This window comes from Balaenoptera acutorostrata, chromosome 13, assembly GCF_949987535.1.
Source record: "Balaenoptera acutorostrata chromosome 13, mBalAcu1.1, whole genome shotgun sequence".
In the NCBI taxonomy this organism is placed as follows: Eukaryota; Metazoa; Chordata; class Mammalia; order Artiodactyla; family Balaenopteridae; genus Balaenoptera; species Balaenoptera acutorostrata.
In genome coordinates this window covers 66,985,077-67,003,249 of record NC_080076.1, presented here as the reverse complement: position 1 = coordinate 67,003,249, position 18,173 = coordinate 66,985,077, and the positions used below count along the sequence as shown (strand labels likewise).

The window sequence follows — 18,173 nt, the reverse complement described above, 5'->3', positions numbered from 1 at the left end:
AATCAATAGTTAGTGTTTACATTATTGACCAAGTAAGTAAACTTTGTTCACTCAAGCTGTAAATTATTATTACATTTTCTTTTTCTTACGTTTATTTTATCTGGAGTTAATAATTATTTCTTTCTTCAATTTTTTTAGTTTTCTAAGTACCTAGAGCTGTTTTCTTCCAAAGGTTCCAAACACATAGCAATAATTTTTCCAAATATTCAACCCATAACTGATCAATTCCATCTTTTCCTTGGAGACTTAATCCCACAGACCTCTGTCTTTCTGCTCCACTTTCGACTGGTTGCTCACTAAACCTGGTACACAAATGTTGCCCTGGAATTTCTTTTTGCCAGTCAAGAAAGATTATTTTTGTCATTTAGCTATTTGTTTTCCGTGTGTCTTTTGTGTTTTTTGTTCTTCAATCTCCCCATTACTGCCTCTTTTTTAAAAAATTTAGTTGATTTTTTTTGGTAGCATACCATTTTAACTCCCTTCCCCTTTCCTTTTCTGTATATTTTTATTTTCTTAGTAATTACCTTGGGAATCACAATTAACATCTTAAATTTATAACAATTGTAAAATAAATATAACACATAAACAATTTCAATTAAGTAACAATTTTTTAAAATTATTGGACTTCCCTGGTAGCCCAGTGGTCAAGACTCTGCGCTTCCACTGCAGGGAGCATGGGTTCATTCCCTGGTTGGGGAAGTTCCACATACCGTGCAGCACGGCCAAAAAGAAAGAAAAAAAATTTTTTTTAATTATAATATAAAATACTATGAATTATACTAACTTATTTTCAATATTAAATTATATTACATCTCCATCCTTCCTCTTCTGGCCTCCATGATTTATGAGGAGAAATCAGCTATTCATCTTATCGAGAATCTCTTGTACATACTGAGTCACTGCTCTCTGGCTGTTTAAAAAAATTTTTTTTGTCTTTGGGTTTCCACAGTTTGAACATAATTGATCTCCTCTGGATAATGATTAGACGGGGTGAGCATGTGACCCAGTCTGCCATGAGGCAGGAGGGGAGGCTGCTGTGTGTCTGGTTGTCTCCTCACTCCTAAGAAGGGGACTCACTAGGGGAGACCATCCTTTCTGCCTTTGAATAGTGAGGCACCATGTATAGTCTGGAACTGCTGCAGCCACCTCCCTACCTGCCTGAGAATGATGCCAATGCACAGAATAGGCTAGAAGGGCAGAGAAGGGGAGCAGAAGCCATACTTGTGGGATTCTTGTCAGGTGAGAAAGAGTCCGTACTGTTTATACCAATTTGGTTTGGCAGGACCACCACTTAGTGCCTAGGATGTAGCAATTAAGGAGGTGCTTGCTGTCAGATGCTGATGCTGCACTGTGTGACCCCGAGAGTGAGTGTTTCCTTAAATGTTTCACCCTATGTACCTCACGCATCTCTTCCTGGTCCTGACCCTATGTGATTCAATTTTCTGAACCTACAGCTGAAAGGTTCTAACAAGCAGAGGACACTGAAATGTAAGGAATGGACAGGTAAGAGGAACTCAGAAAAGGAGATGAATAACAGCTGCTCTGTTTGCGCCAGCGTGCTGTTATATAATAATGGTGCCAGCGGCCAGCCCAGCCTTCAGCCTAATACTAAAATTGCCCTCCAAATTTTCAGTCGTAGCCATCTTATTGTCATGATTTTCCACAGTATGTTACTGCATCTGACCTGAACAATATATGCTTCTTTGAATTTATTAAAATGTTTTATGGTCCAGTGTAGGATACTTTTTTTTTTTTTTTTTTTTTTTTTTTTTTTTTTTAATTATCCTTGGACCCTACATCCTACCAGTTCCTCCTTAGCTCTTGAACTATCTAGATGCCTGATCTCCCTTTCACTTCTTTTTTTTTTTTTTTTAAAGGATTTTCTTATTTATTTATTTATTTATTTTTGGCTGTGTTGGGTCTTCGGTTCGTGCGAGGGCTTTCTCCAGTTGCGGCAAGCGGGGGCCACTCCTCATCGCGGTGCGGGGACCGCTCTTCATCGCGGTGCGCGGGCCTTTCTCTATCGCGGCCCCTCCCGTCGCGGGGCACAGGCTCCAGACGCGCAGGCTCAGCAATTGTGGCTCACGGGCCCAGCTGCTCCGTGGCATATGGCATCTTCCCAGACCAGGGCTCGAACCCGTGTCCCCTGCATTAGCAGGCAGATTCTCAACCACTGCACCACCAGGGAAGCCCCTAGGATACTTTTTATATTTTATGTAGGTGTAGAACTCAGTATGTGTTTTTATGCCTTATTATTCTGCTGTTTAACTCTTCTTTATTCTTATTTTTGTTTATTTTATACATCACAGTCTGATAGTGGTGTGTAATATATTTTACTATAGCTGTGTTTCTATTAGTTGTATTGTATTTCTAAAGATTGTTTCCTGGTTTGTGTTGCTGTGTAATTTGGTGCATTTGGTTTCACAATGACTTTTTATTCTATGTGTATTTTTTGCACATCTTTTCTAACAACAGTACATATTCAGAGTTTGTCCTTTGATCTGATCTGAGATTTTCATATTTTTATATAGGAATTTTAGCTATTTATGTGTTTATTATTTATTTACATTTCCCTTATTTGCTACACTTAGTTTCACTTTCCATTGTCTAATTTTCTTGTATTTTGATGTTGTTTTTTAATGATTCCTTGCCATTTCTTTTTTATTTACAACGTGAGGAAAGTGTCTAGTATACTTCTGGTTACATACTCTTGATTTTTGCTGTATGAATTACCTTCTTCCTTTTATCTCTTGTAATAATTTATAAGGTAGACATACAGCTTTTTACACTGAAAAAATATCTGAAATTATATAATTTTTTTTTGATGTGGACCATTTTTAAAGTCTTTATTGAATTTGTTACAGTATTGCTTCTGTTTTATGTTTTGGTGTTTTGGCCGTGAGGCATGTGGGATCTTAGATCCCTGACCAGGGATCAAACCCGCACCCCCTGCATTGGAAGGCGAAGTCTTAACCACTGGCCCAGCAGGGAAGTTCTATAATTTTTTTAAATAACCTTTTTCCTCATTTTACGTAAAACAAAGACTTAGTATCTTGCTTTTTCTGCCCTCTTTCTTCCTATCTGATTGCATTAATCTGAGGTTAAAACCCCCTATTTTAAAAAATCCTCTTTCTCAATTTTTTTCCTTTTGCATTTTGACTATAGCAACAACAATTATTTCAACTTACCAGCATCGGTCTCTACTGAGTGTTTTTATTCAGTTATCTCTCTATCTTTAGCTAGTTTCAAGGCTCATTGCCAGTTCTTTTCTCTCATTTCATCATTCATGAGTTTCTGATTCATGTCCCGGTGATTTATTGTATGACTCTGAGCAATTTTTGCAGAAAAGGGAGTTAGTTGGGTCGTGTATTAGTCACAAACTCTTGTGGTTTCAAGTGACAGAATCCAAATTCAAATTGATTTCAGTTAAAAAAAGAGAATATATTGTCTCATGAACCTGTAAAGTCCAGGCTCAACTGAATACAGCCTCGAACTGTGTCATCAGGAAACTGTCTCCATCTCTGGACCCTGCTTTCCCCATCTCAGCTTCATTCTCAGAGGGCAGTTCTCACATGGTGGCATGTCTGGCCCCAGACTCATACTCCCTGCCCTTGCCCCCTGGCAGAAGGGGAGCACTCCTTTCCCAATTGTTTCTGCAAAAGTCTGGGCTGAGGGATTTCCCTGGTGGTCCAGCAGGTAAGACTCCGCGCTCCCAATGCAGGGGGCCCGGGTTCGATCCCTAGTCGGGGCACTAGATCCCTCATGCCACAACTAAGAGCCCACATGCTGCAACTAAGAGTCAGCATGCCACAACTAAAGTTCCCACACATGGCAGCGAAGATTCCGCCTGCCGCAACTAAGACCTGGCGCAGTCAAATAAATAAATAAATATTTTTTAAAAAAAGTCTGGGCTGAGTATCAATGGCCTGGATCAGGTCTCATACCCATCCTTTGAACCAACGTCTGTGACTCTGATTGTGGAGCCCTGGATTACATGCTTACTCTTGACTTGGGGGTGGGGCCAGCCCTGCAAACCACATAAGGCTGTAAAAGGGACAGTTCACCAAAGAAAAACCGGATTGTTGCTACCAGAAGGAGAAGGGGTCAATGCTGGGCAGACAAAAAATAACAGATATCTACTGTTTTCTAAGATTCTACAGATCTGTGAACTATCACCACTCTAGAGAGACAATAAGACATCCAGGTGGCCAGCTGGCCATCTAAGCAGGGTCTTAGGCTTAGATAGTGGCTTAGCATGGTCTCACAGTGTTCCAGAGCCTCGTTCTCAGACTCTCAGCTCTGTGCTTCTGGAAATTTGTTGTTGTCAGTCTAGCTAGATGATTGTCCCCCATGGGCCTGGCTCACGCCAGCCTGACTCAGCAGAGACAGATGTATATCTAAATCCCATCTTAGAGGGAACAGTAATTGCCAAAGGACCCAAACAGGGCTGTCTCCTGGTCAGTGCACTTTCCCTGTCAAAAACCACAAGTGAAGCCAAACTCTAATCATAAGGTAGCTTAGTGACCACAGAACTAGGCAAGAGAAGTTCTCTGGAGAAAGGTTATTGGCCAGATGCATCATGCCATGATAATACAGTGACTTTAAAATGTCCATAAACACTGGAAGAATGAAGAGAGGACATATTACAAGGCTGAGAGGCAGGAAAGAACTGAGAGCTGTCTGGTCCGGCTGGAGCACAGGGGAGGGCAGGTGAGGAGGGCAGGCAATGTTGTGTGTCAATTATACCTCAACTAAAAAAAAAGCAAATAAAACAGAGCTTTTCAAAGTTTAATATCCATATGAACCACTGGGGAATCTTGTTAAAATGCAGACCCTGAATCAGTGGTCTGGGGCGGGGCCTGAGATACTGCCTTCTGAACAAACCCCCACATGATGCTGATGCTGCTGGTCTGGTGACCACACTTTGAGCAGCAACAATTTCCAAAATATTAAGAAATAGAATTTATAGGCATTTGTGATGGGTTGGATGGGAAGAGGGGTTGGGAGCAAGGTAAAATGTGTTGTTAAGGATCATCCCCAAACTTCCAGCTTGAGTATCTGGGTGGTGATGCGATCCACAAGTACAAGACGAGGAACAGGTTTGCGTGGGGTCGATAATAATGAGATAACATTTATTGGGTATTTACTACATGCCAGGTTCTTTACACATGCTGTCTTATTTATTCTGTACAATAGGGAGGTAGGTGCTATTGTGACCTTTAAGAGTGAGGAAACTGAGGCCAAGGTCATACAGGTAGTAAGTGGAAGAGCCAAGATTCAAACTCTCTCTGGTAGTCTGAGGGCAGAACTCCTGCAGTTAACCATTGGCAGTTTGGAAATGTGAAGTTGAAGCCCCTGTAGGATGTCACATGGAGCTGTCCAGGTGGAAAAGCTGACCACAGATTCTGACAGCTAAAGACCTGGGAGGAAGTGAGGCATCAGTGGGAATTAAACCATGCAAGAACGGCTACAACCTACCCTCTCAGAGTGCTGCCAATCTTGTTCCATTTTCCTTTGGCATTTAATTATTACAGAGGAGGACTCTGAAGAAAACCAGCTTTTAGCTTCTTAAATAAATAATCGTTTGTTTTTTTTTTTCTGATTGGATACTGTGTTTGTTCTTTATCCCTGAAATTTAAGAACTTTTCCAGATTATGTCTTGAAGTTGGTTTCTGCTTATTAATTTTTCTGGATTCAGAGAACTCACTCAGTTTTCCACTTCCACCTCAGATCTTTTTAGACCTAAGGCAAGTTTTCTTTTACTATAATTTAAGTTATTGTCTCTAATTGATTTGCTCTGTCTTCTTCCGGGGGTGCCTATAGTTTGACTCTCCGTGGTATTCTCCTGTACATTTTCTTCTCAAAGAATTTCATCACTGACTTTTTCTTCTATACCGCTGATTTGCTCTTCTGCATTGTTAAGTCTGCTTTTTACTGCTCCAACCATTGCTTTTACTTTGGCTATCATGGTTTTTATTTCATGGTACTCTCCATTTATCTTGGCCTGTTCTTTAAAAGACGCAATGTCCTCTTTTAGTCGAGAGTAAGAATTAGGTGTTTTCTGAAACTGGGCTCTGCTTCATGGACTAAATATATTGCAAAGGAGTAATTTTTGGCTCTAGCACTTTATTTTTCTCATGTGCCACATATTTTTTTCCCCAGAGGGTTAAAATTTTTTTTTTTCCTTATTCACCTTTGATATTGTCTAGTTGATCTTTGTTGTTGATGCCTGGAAGTCCAGGCTTACAAGATCACAGTGTTGGACGATCAGGATGCAGGGTTCCCCACCCTTACTCCCCGTCCAGAGATGGCCCGGGTGTCGGTTCAGAAGCAGTGGTTAGATCATCTTCTGTCTCATTGTCTTAGCTATTCTTGGCATTCACTTGCTTCAAGATTCCGACTTTTATTTTTCAACCTCTGGTGTCTGTGACTATTTCTGAGCCTCAGTGTGTTTGTCTCATATTTTCTACATCTTGATGCTTTGGATTTCAGCGTTTCTATCTTTGCGTTTCTATTTCAGTACGTCCTATGTCTGAGATGCTGTCCATCTGTACCAATCTGGGTCTCAGTCTCTGAATCTCAATGTTTTTCTCAGTGTCTCGGCTCCCTACTCCCGAACCCCTTACTGATCTTTATATTTCTTCATAGCACTTATCACAACTCGAGTCTCCCTCCCTCCCTTCCTCGCGACCCATCCATCCATCGATCCACATCTCCTTCTGCTGGAATGTAACTCGTGGCAGAGTGGACGCACAGGATCAGGGTAACACTTGTTGAACGAGCCTCTGTCTGATCAGCGGGTCCCGTCCTGGCCTCTCCTCTCGGCCTCCACCTCTAGGTTTCACACTTTCTCAGGATGCAAATGTCTTACTCGGTCTCGGTCACCCTTCCGGTTTCTGTCCGTGTGTCGAGGCCTCTAAGTCCGTGTGGGCCGCGGACTCGCACAGGCCTGGCCGGGGCGCGCGGTGGACTATGGCGGCGGCTGCCTTCCTGGGCCCGACCGGCCCACTGGCTCAGCCTCCGCGTCCCCTGTGCCTAGGGGTCCGCCTCCCGCGAGTGCACGTGACCGCGCCCCGCAGAGCTGCCGCAGTGCCCCGCCCCGAGCGCGCTGCTTCCGCCGGCCGCGCAGCCCCGCCCCCCGGGCGCGGGGAGCCAATCCTCACGCACGTCTCCCGGCCCCGCCCGACGCCTTCCTCGGCGCGCGCCCCTCCCTCCGCCTGCCGGCCCGCCCGTCAGTCAGTCAGGCAGGCAGGCAGTCGGTCCGAGCGGCTGGCTGCTCCTCGGGTCTACCGAGCGGCGGTCTCCCTCTTCCCTCCTGGCCAGCGGCGGCGGCTGCAGCGGCGGCGGCGCGGTCCCCCGGGAGGCGCGGCGTGGGCCGAGCAGCGGCCGCGGAGCGTCGAGCCCAGCGCGGCGGCTGCGGCGGCCCGGCAGCCAACATGGCGGCGGCGGCGGCGGGCGCGGGCCCCGAGATGGTCCGCGGGCAGGTGTTCGACGTGGGGCCGCGCTACACCAACCTCTCGTACATCGGCGAGGGCGCCTACGGCATGGTGTGGTGAGTGTCCGCGCCCCGCCACCCGGCCGCCCCCGCCTGGGCCTGGCGGACGCAGCCGCGGTCTCGCCCGGGCCCCGGCACGGCCCCGACCCCCGGCCCCCGACCTCGGCCCCCACCCGGGCTGCGCCGCCGTCCGCGAGCTGGGGGCCTCGGGCCGGGCCGGGCCGGGCCGTCGGGCCTGGGCGTTGCTCCTCGCTGGGCCCGGGGGGTGGAGGCCGGGGCCGGGACCCCGGGACCGGCAGCGAGGCGCCCCCGCCCCCAATGTGCGCGCAGCGCGGCCTCGAATTCCTTCGGATGCTCGCCGCGGCGTGTGTGCACAGCTCCAAAATAATCATATGATTTTCCTCCGCTCGCTTGCGTTTTCCGCGAACGGCTTTCGTTAAGTGCCTTCCGTGGTGCCAGGGGGGCTCTCCTACGCAGGCTTTCTAAAAGGCGTTAGTGGCACCAGTGTTCGTTGTGGAATATTTCAATCTTGAAGTCTTTAAATGGTTTTTAATACCGTACTGCTAGCGTTTCAGGAAGGATAAGCCAGCATTGCTCTTTTGGTTTATTAAGGAGTCATTTGGAGTTGGGCCTAATTTGACTTTTCTTTTGCCCCGCGTGAGCTCTCTTACCAGCATGAAGGCATCCAGACGTTTTAGCACAATTACTGTGGACTTTCCCTGTTAATGCTTTAGTGGTCAGTATGTGTGCAGCCCTAATGGAGTTCTTGCAGAATCACATTCAGGCTCTCTCGTCTCGATCCAGCTCACCGAAACGTTTGTGGAATGGGGGTGACGGTCGTGTTTTTCATTAGAACCAACTAGCTGTCGTGTTTTGTGCTGGTGAAGACCTGTGCAAGTGTAGACTCCCTTACACCGAAATCTTCTCATGAGTGTGTCTTTTCTGTTGAACGAAGGAAGCGAACTAATATTTATTGAACACTTCGTGGCAGGTACTGTGCTAGGTCCACTATCTCATTTTATTTGAACAAACAGCTGGAGGGAGGGGAACGCGGTGATGTCTTTCAGATGAGAAAGTATTTCGAGGTGAAGCCAGTTCCTAAGGTCATACAACTAAAGAGGCATACTTGAGATTGTAGACTGAGATCCTGTTTCAGTTGCTGCAGCTCTTTTCATTACACTCCACTTTCCTTAAATAGTGTTATTAATCATTTTAGAATTTTAGGGTGTTTTACTCTTATAAGCATTTCTATTTCGGAAATGTATTCAAATTTGAATGATCATAATTTTAGAAATACCATAGAGGGCATGTTTTGCCAAGTGTTAGTTAAAATTATTTTTTTAAAAAAGACTTTAATTGAATCTTGAGTATTTTCATTTTCTTCAGGAGCAAAATGTTTCACAGTGTACAACTGTGAAAATTAACATGAACTCAGAGGCTTAGGAGCCAAAAGAGGAATTAAATTAGGTCAGGCCTAAAAGAAATAAGGTCCTAGAATGTAACGGAGAGAAAGTACTGCCCGCAGCATCACTTCTGTTGCACCTGCTGGTAAGTATGCTAGTAAACATGTCTCTTTATGAGAGGTTCAGAATTGCCCATCACGTCCTTCAGCCCTTTAAAATATGTACTAAAAAAAACTAGTTTTATGACATTTCAGTTGAAAGTTTTTTTTTATTTCTTTTAAATCTGAAGCTGATTTAGATCTGGTAATTTTCTGTCACTGCTGTAGACTTATTTGACCTTCTCAGTCTCTGTCAGGTGAAATATCAAGTCCTCTTACTGTGATGTTCTTTTTTTAAGTAAGATCCGAGTACAAATATTATTGGAATTAGAATCTGGGGCCAGATTATAGCTTTTTATCTTCAGGTTGATGATATTTATTTAATATAAGAATTTAATCTACGTCATACGCTATTAGCATTTAGTAAATGTTGGTTAACAATGCTGGGTTTATGGAGGATTTCTTGATTGAAATGTTAATATTTGAATAGTGACCTTTTTTTAAAATTAATGCTTCCAGAAGGATTTAAGGATTTTCAGGAAAAAAGTTTTTTTTTTTTCATTTCCTGAATCAGTTCATTAGGAATTTGCCTTTTTCTTGCGAAGTCCTTTCGTAATCATCAAGTGGAGGATATAAAGATGAAAAGTGGAGTTTGAATTGGGCCTTTAGGAGTGAGTGTGATTTTGATAGAAAGATAATAGGGTGAAAGTGACAGTTTGAGCTGTGGAATCTAATCCTGGAAAAGTATTTAGGTGACAAACTTGTAGAGGACTCTAAAGGCAAAACTGAGTTTGGTTGTATATTTATGCAGTGGAGATGCATGAATGTTTTTGAAAAGAGGCAGGCACATGGTCAGTTTTGGAATTTGGGGGGAGGACAGACCAACACTGGTGGAAATGACAGGAAAAAAAACTGAGGTGGGGAATCAACTAGGCTGTTGTAACCTTCTAGAGGTGAAGTAGTATAGTGGGCGTGGAAGATAGCAGATGGAGATGAGAGCCCTTATAAAGACAGAATCAGTAACAGGGTTTTTTGTCAGAAGAGTGGTGGACTTCTAATCATGGCAAGGTGGGATGAAGCAGAGGATGATAAGTGAGGTCTTAACGGGTAAGAGGTGAGAGAGGTGGGATTTGGATTTGAGAGGGATTTCCAGGCTTGATGATGTGGCATGGACATGGCTGTTAATTCCAAGGCTTCTAGCGTGGGAACCTGGGAGGATGGTGGTGCTGTTATGAGAGAAGGAATACCGTATAGGCAGAGGAGGTTTGCTAAGGAGAAATAGTGAGTTCTGGTTTGGATTTGTTAAGTTTGTGATGCCTTTAGGCCATTTAAGCTGTATCCAGAAGGCATCTTGAAAATAAGAGGGAAGTAAAATCTGGAGATGAAAATTTGTGTAAGTGATAGTCTTGGGTGGAGGAGCACAGATTCTTTTTTTTTTTTTTTTAATTAATTAATTAATTAATTTTTGGCTGTGTTGGGTCTTCGTTGCTGCGTGCAGGCTTTCTCTAGTTGCAGCGAGCTGGGGCTACTGTTCGTTGCGGTGTGCGGGCTTCTCATTGCGGTGGCTTCTCTTGTTGCGGAGCACGGGCTCTAGGCACACTGGCTTCAGTAGTTGTGGCACATGGGCTTAGTTGCTCCACGGCATGTGGGATCTTCTCGGACCAGGGATCGAACCCGTGTCCCCTGCATTGGCAGATGGAGTCCCAACCACTGCGCCACCAGGGAAGTCCAGAGCACAGATTCTTATTTGAGGTCATTGGTTAGGTGAAATTGCATGCATATGTTCTGTATGTTTATCTTTTTAGTGAACAATCCAAAACATTCATTAGATTTTCAAAGGGTCCATTATCCCAGAAAGGTTAAGAACCAGTGAGACAGAACAGAAAGACCAAAGAGGTAACTCTGGCAAACAAGTGCTTTTAATAGATGGGCAGAGGAAGAGGAAGCTGAGGACTGGTGAGATGTATAAGAATCAGGGGGAAAAAAAATGGTATGAAAGAGGAGAAATTGATGCTCTTTGCTTGATCATCTAATTAAGATAAGTATTTTGGATAAGTTCAGTTTGAAACACTTTCTAAATGTGACTGAGAGGTCGTGGGGTCATCTCCATAGAGACACTAATTGAAGCCTTGAGAGTGGACAAGATGAGGAAAATGTGAGAGCTGAGCCAAAGGAATGTCTGACTTTAGGTGTCAATAGAGGGCAAGTTACAGAAGAGGATGGAGGAAATGTGGTCAGAGACCAGAGAACCAGAGTTTGCACTATCAAAGGAGCCAAGGGCGGTCGTGGTCATTAGGGATTGGTTTAAATACTGTAGAGAGCACCGTGCAGCTGGAAGAACAGCTGTTGGATTTGTTAACTTTCAACTCTCCTAACAGATGGGCTCTCTTCTCTTCTCTGCCATCCTGTGTGTGGTTGAGTTTGCTCCTCACCATGCCTTCTCACAAGACTTCAGGATCAAGCGATTCTTGGCCAAGAAACAAAAGCAGAATCGTCCCATTCACCAATGGATTCCAGTGAAAACTGGTAATAAAATCAGATACAACTCCAAGAGAAGACATTGGAGAAGAACCAAGCTGGGTCTATAAGGAGCCTTGCACATGAGGTGGCACACATATTTATGCTGCATCTTACCCTGTCACTCTGAGAACATCACTACTATCTGAACAGCTGGATGTGTTTTATTGCGAAAATGATTTTTCTCTTTGTGTGTTCGTGCACTAGTGCTTTGGCTCAGTAATATGTGAGACCTTAAAAAAAAAAACAAAAAACCAGATGGTTCCAACTAAAATTTCATTGTGATCGCATTCCTGATGGTATAATATCCTGTCTTGTGAAGGATTTTTGTCATTATGGCAGACTAATAGAACTTTTGTTACATTTTGGTTTTTAAACATACATACATTAATTAATTAACATACATTAATTAATCCTCACACTGCCAAGGTGGTTACTTTAAGTGGGAATTTGAGACACAGAGGGGTTAGTTAACTTGCCCATGGACACCCAGCTTGCAAGTGATAGAGCATCCTAATCTGGTTCCTAAGTGATACTCAACCAAAGACCCAGGTTGAGAAAATACGTGTTTTCAGTAACAGAAAATATCTGTTGTCTGCTTTTTGCTTGTGTCATGTTTTATTTTTTTTAATTTAAAAATTTTTTTTAAATTTATTTTTTGGCTGCCTTGGGTCTTCGTTGCTGCATGCGGGGGCTACTCTTCGTTGCAGTGTGCGGGCTTCTCATTACGGTGGCTTCTCTTGTTGCGGAGCACGGACTCTCTAGAACACATACTCAGTAGTTGTGGAGCACGGGCTTAGTTGCTCTGCAGCATGTGGGATCTTCCTGGACTAGGGCTCGAACCCATGTCCCCTGCATTGACAGGCAGATTCTTAACCACTGTGCCACCAGGGAAGCCCTGTGTCACGTCTTAGCGTTTTTTTGTTTTTTTTGTTTTTGTTTTTTTTACATTTTAGCCTTTTAAAAAACCTTTCATACAAGGTTATTCACTCAGAAAACTTTCATTGAGCACTTGTTATATGCTAGGATGCACATGGTCCCAGCCTTTTAGTAGCTCTTAGTCCAGATAGTGGGATGGAGTTGGGCAGTAATGCAAAGAATGTACCAGTGTCAAGGGACGTGTGCAGTATTGTGAGGAAAAAAGAAGGCCTGAGTGACAGGGGGCTGTCTTTGTATGGCTTCACAAACTTTTGAGCTGGATGTTGATATGTGACTGGGAGTTTGCCTTGAGAACTGCATTCTAGGTAGAGGAAGATGAACATGCAAAGGCACAGAAGTATGAAAACAGCACATCAGGTCAGGAAAACCAGGAGTTGTTTGGGAAGCTAGGGGTATGGGTTGAGTGCCTTCGGAAGAAAGCTGGAGTTGAGACAGTTGGGATGGGCCCGGCCAGATTCTGAAGGACATTGTTTACTGAGTTCAGACTTGATTTTTTAGGTGAAAGTCATTAGAGGATGCCCTTTTTCTGCCAGTTCCTCATCACATTTTGTGTTCCCTTCCTTGTCTCTCTTATGCTCTCTACCTGCTTGTGCTTATTTTCTCTTCTTTCTTCTTATCTAGGGGTATTCAGTGGGTGTGATTTTTACCCCCTCTCCAGTGGCATTTTGAAATGTATGTGGGTTAGGTTTTGTTTTTTGGTTGTTAAATTGATTGGGGGGTGTTATTGGCCTTCGGTGTGTGTATGGTCAAGGCAGATGTGCTGAACAACCTGCAGCTCACAGTGTAGTCCTGCACTGGAGGATCATCGTGCTAAGAGGCCAGCGGTATTTCCCTCCAGCCCATCCCCAAGAAACACTGGGCCCTATTCAAGTCCTGCCTTCCTCTAAGGTTCATCTCCTGTGTAAACTTGTGCTTATTGCTCTCTGCTGTAGTGCTCCCTCCTGCCCTCCCTGGAACCCTGCTGGGTATTTGTACCACCTGTTTGAAAGGCATGGCTAGCAGTAGTATATATCATCTATAAAGGCTTGAGACCTGGAAACGCATCTGGATTCAGATTCATAGTTTTGCTTGTTAACTGTTAATTTAACTTTTAATAAAGATGTCTTTTCTATGCTTTTTGGAGCTCAAAGATGTGAGGAGACCAGCTTAGATGAGCAGCAGAATATCCACAGTTTCTGAACGGTTTTGAGTGCAAGTAAAACTCAAAGAAAATTAAATGTGATATTAATAACATCCTGGTGGTTAGCTCTAACTGATAGGCCATTCCCATGAATTTAATGGGAATGCTCTTAATTCTCAAGTATTTATAAAAGGAGTCTCATGAAAAGCATCCAAGTTGAGTTTTCCCAGGAATCATCTGTAATTTATTCCTCATCTCACATTAACATATCTACTAAGTAAAAAACAACTGATTCTCCAACAAACATCTAGAGCTACCTCACCATCATGCATCCAGCCTGTTCTACCTACCTACCTGCCTAACCCTGAAATGCTTTTTCTCCCCGTTTGCTTCTCTTGGGGCTCCCATACATTGGAAAGCCAACAGGATAGACATTCTCCAAGATCTCTCAGATGCTCAGTCTTAGGGTAGGCTCTGGGTTCTGAACCCATCCACAGCTAGTAGGAGCTGGGAAGTGGAGTGTATGGGTGGGGTCTGCATGGGATATGCCATGACCAACTGACTAACATTAGTTGCAAGCCTGCCTTGATTTAGGTGCTATGGTTTCAAATTCATTTTCATCCTCATCTTTGAGATATTTTTTTCACTTTACAGGTAAGAAAACCAGATCTTGGGTAACTTGTCCAAGGTTCACAGCCAGTAAATATATAATAGAACTGAGATTTGTCTAGACCTCAAAACCGGTGATTTTTTTTTTTTTCCCCACTACTATAGCCCTTCCTCTGTTATAGCAAGTTACCTGGAAACATGCTTCCTCCAGCCTTAGTTCCTGAATGCATTGGCACCAAAGTATAAAATGATTGTCAGCCAACTTGGGCCTGTTGAGGAGATGGAAGAGGGAAGAACTAGATACTTGAAAAGTGTGAGGGAGGTAGGATCAAAGCAACTTTAGTTTTTATCAGGAGGGTCGTGTTGATTTCTTCTCATTCCTTCTACTTACCTCCACCAATTTCTTGATTTTTATTCATTTATTAACGTTATTAAGCTTGTACCTGATTTATGTGCTAAGCAGTGGGATTGAAGTGGTTTTTACTCTTTGGTGTTTACAGTTCAAAAGGAAAGTAATCACATTTACTGAGTATGATGAGGTGTAGAGTGCTTGCTGGAGGGTTATCAAATGTGGAGCAAAGAGTTTGAGGAGTAGTCTGGGAGGGTTTCCTGGAAGAAGTAGTGTTTAAGCTGGGACCTGGAGAATGACTTGGAGCTAGCTGAGTGAAAGGTATGGAAGAGTGCTGACCGTTTCAGGCACGACTTGTAGAAGATAGATTGTAGAAATTGGGGAGTTTATGGTTAAGATCCAGCGATCTTTCTTATGGTATCTCAGGGACAGGAAAAGTAGTTAAAGCTTCAGGTATGGTTGTAACCAGGAACTAGAAAACAGACCAAGGCACTAACCCCCTCTCTCTTTACATTTACAAAATCTTGCGTCCCGCATCTCTCTGCACAGCTGTTTTGTTTTTTGTTTGTTTGTTTTTTCCTCTTCTTTTCTCTTTTACCACATCTTCATGCATTTGGCAGAAGAGAGCTGACCCTAGCTTCTCGAAGGTATGTGTCTTCAGTTTATTGACACCCAGGGGCTGAGAGCACTCTGATCCGATTCCTGGGGTAGAGAATCTGATCCAGCTTGGGATAGTGTCCACCTCTGGTCTAGTCAACTGAGGCCCAAGTTGGAGTCATCTGATGAGGCTAGACAACTCTAAGGTATGAACAGTGGGCTGGGAGTGGTCAAAATATGTCTCCCATTGACTACTGACTTTCCAGGTTAAAGTTCTTGGTGCTGCTTGCCTGCTCTTCTTTAGCTGGAACCTTGCCTGCTGTTGGGGCCTGTCGGCGAGGAGAGGGGAGAGAGAAGTAGTTGAGGCGGGAGAAGGGCTATGAGTTGCTTTTAGGGCTCTTCTGCCTTCCTGTCTGTGGCAGTATGGTGGTGGCAGCTAAGCTGGGTGGCATCTTTAAAATTTATTTAGTATTTAATATATGTGTAACATGTGAGTTTTGCAGCCTAACAGTAAACACCTAAGAACCCACCACCCACTCACTGACTGACTTCAGACCAGATCATCTGAGGCCCATGTTCTGATCCCTGTCCACAGCCTTCACCCCAGAGTTTTATCATCTTTCTGGGAGTCTGTACAATGGACTAGGTAAGAACATGGGCTTTGGACACTTGTATGTGAGCTGCACTTGTTTTTCTCACCTGTAGAAAGGTGATAGCAATACACTTCCCCAGAGTTGGGGGGACTAAATGAGATATGTAGGTGAAGTGCTGAGCACTTAGTATCTGGTTAATTGCTGTCATTGTTGTTACGCTCTCAAAGTAAATGGGCAACACCTGGATCCTCCCTCAGCGCAGTCTCTTGGAGTATCATCTTGGGGTGTGAAGCAGAACATGCAGAAATTAAAACATTAGACTTGGAGTCACGTAAGTGTGTTGAGTTCCAGTTATGTGATCTTGAGCAACTTCCTCTCCCATTCTTTTAATTAATTAATTAATTTATGGCTTCGTTGGGTCTTTGTTGCTGCATGCAAGCTTTCTCTAGTTGCGGCGAGCGGGGGCTACTCTTAGTTGTGGTGTGCGGGCTTCTCATTGCGGTGGCTTCTCTTGTTGCGGAGCACGTGTTCTAGGAGCGCAGGCTTCAGTAGTTGTGGCGCGCAGGCTCAGTAGTTGTGGCTTGTGGTCTCTAGAGCACAGGCTTAATAGTTGTGACGCAAAGGCTTAGTTGCTCCGCGGTATGTGGGATCTTCCCGGACCAGGGATCCAACCTGTGTCCCTTGCATTGGCAGGTAGATTCTTAACCACTACACCACCAGGGAAGTCTCCTCTCCCATTCTTTGATTTAACAATCAGAGCATCTCCTGTGCCTACCCTGGTCCATGTTCCTGCTCTCCCTCAGGAATGTTGCAGTGCATTGTTGGAGACAGACTGATAAGGAAATAAATTACTGTGTCGTGTGGTAAAAACACTGTTCTGAGATCATTCTGGACAGAGCAGCTAACTCCACTTGGGCATCCCAGTTACTAATTAAATCAACACATAGTGTATGTGTACACCAGGCACGCACTAGCTGTTCCACTACATTGGTGAACGAAATATCTAGTCCTCAGGGAGCTCATGGTCTATGGGTGCCTGGCTGAATGGGAGTGGCTTGAAGAGAGGATTAGAAAGGTTTGGTCAGGCCTTGGCTTTAGGTTCCTTCTAAGGAGTTTCCTTTTGGGAATTCCCTGGCAGTCCAGTGGTTAGGACTCCACGCTTCCATTATAGAGGACACGGGTTCGATCCCTGGTCAGGGAACTAAGATCCCGCAAGCCGCATGGTGTGGCCTAAATAGATAAATAAATAGTTTCCTTTTATTTCTCTTTTTATAGTACTTATCATAAACATGTCTAAGATACTTTTTTCAGTTTATTGATAAATCATTTAAGCCCCAAATTAAAGCCTTGAGGAAAATTATTTTCTGTACTATAAAGTTAAAGAACTTTCTAATACTGTTGTTCCAGAGTAGTAGTTTACCTCGAGTGATTAGGTTATTCACGTGTGTTTGGCTAAGAGAGAGTTTTTAGCTGAGTGGCTGGAAGGAATGTTCTTTGTTTTTCTTTTTTTTTTAATAAATAAATTTATTTATTTTTGGCTGCATTGGGTCTTCATTGCCCCGTGTGGGCTTTCTCTAGTTGTGGCGAACTGGGGCTACTCTTCGTTGTGGTGCGTGGGCTTCTCATTGCGGTGGCTTCTCTTGTTGCGGAGCACGGGCTCTAGGCACGCGGGCTTCAGTAGTTGTGGCACGTGGGCTCAGTAGTTGTGGCTCTTGGGCTCTAGGGCACAGGCTCAGTAGCTGTGGCACATGGGCTTAGTTGCTCCGTGGCATGTGGGATCTTACTGGACCAGGGCTCGCCCGTGTCCCCTGCATTGGCAGGCGGATTCTTAACCACTGCGCCACCAGGGAAGTCCCTAGAACAAAAATTCTTAAAAAAAAGTCCTGGAACGGAAATTCTTAAATAGAACTGATTAAAAGTAATTCTGGGGAAAAAGTAAGTACAGTCTTATTTATAGAACAAATAGTTTCAGCTGCATAGATAAGGAAAATAAGCAAAACCAATACATTTCTCCAATTAATACCTAAATTGCCACTGATCACAGGTCAGGCTTGCAAAGTAGAGAGTAAAACCTACAGAATTTACCTTGGTCACCAGGATTTATCTTGAGTCAGTAGCTAAGTTCAGGGTACTGTTACTTATTGCTTCAGTAGATATGTGAAAATGTTTAGTCGGGGGCTTATTTGAGATTTCCTTCCATTTTCAGTGTATCAGTGCTGAACCCATCCTCAAACTTGTATTTCCCTCATTACATCATCTTTCTGTTTCATGGTTGAAACAGATACTTTTTTTTTTTTTAAAGGATTAATATAGTCCTTTCCCATGAGTTAATTTTTACTTCAGGACCATATAGACGTATAAAAATATTTGATGTTACGTTTTAGACCAGTGAGAAACCATTTGATAGGAATGCTAAGTAATCCATTACCTATTACCATTTCCAGGAATGTTCA

General features: G+C 43.8%; 1 protein-coding gene across 1 annotated transcript in view; it reads left to right on the top strand.

Annotated features, from left to right (window-relative positions):
- Positions 1-7,212: 7,212 nt before the first annotated feature.
- The window catches only part of MAPK1 (mitogen-activated protein kinase 1), an 84,150-nt gene continuing 73,189 nt past the window's right edge, over positions 7,213-18,173 (top strand). The window contains exon 1 of the mRNA XM_057526257.1: positions 7,213-7,552. Coding sequence (XP_057382240.1) covers positions 7,437-7,552 — 116 coding nt within the window. The 5' untranslated portion in view covers positions 7,213-7,436. The remainder of the gene's footprint in view (positions 7,553-18,173) is intronic.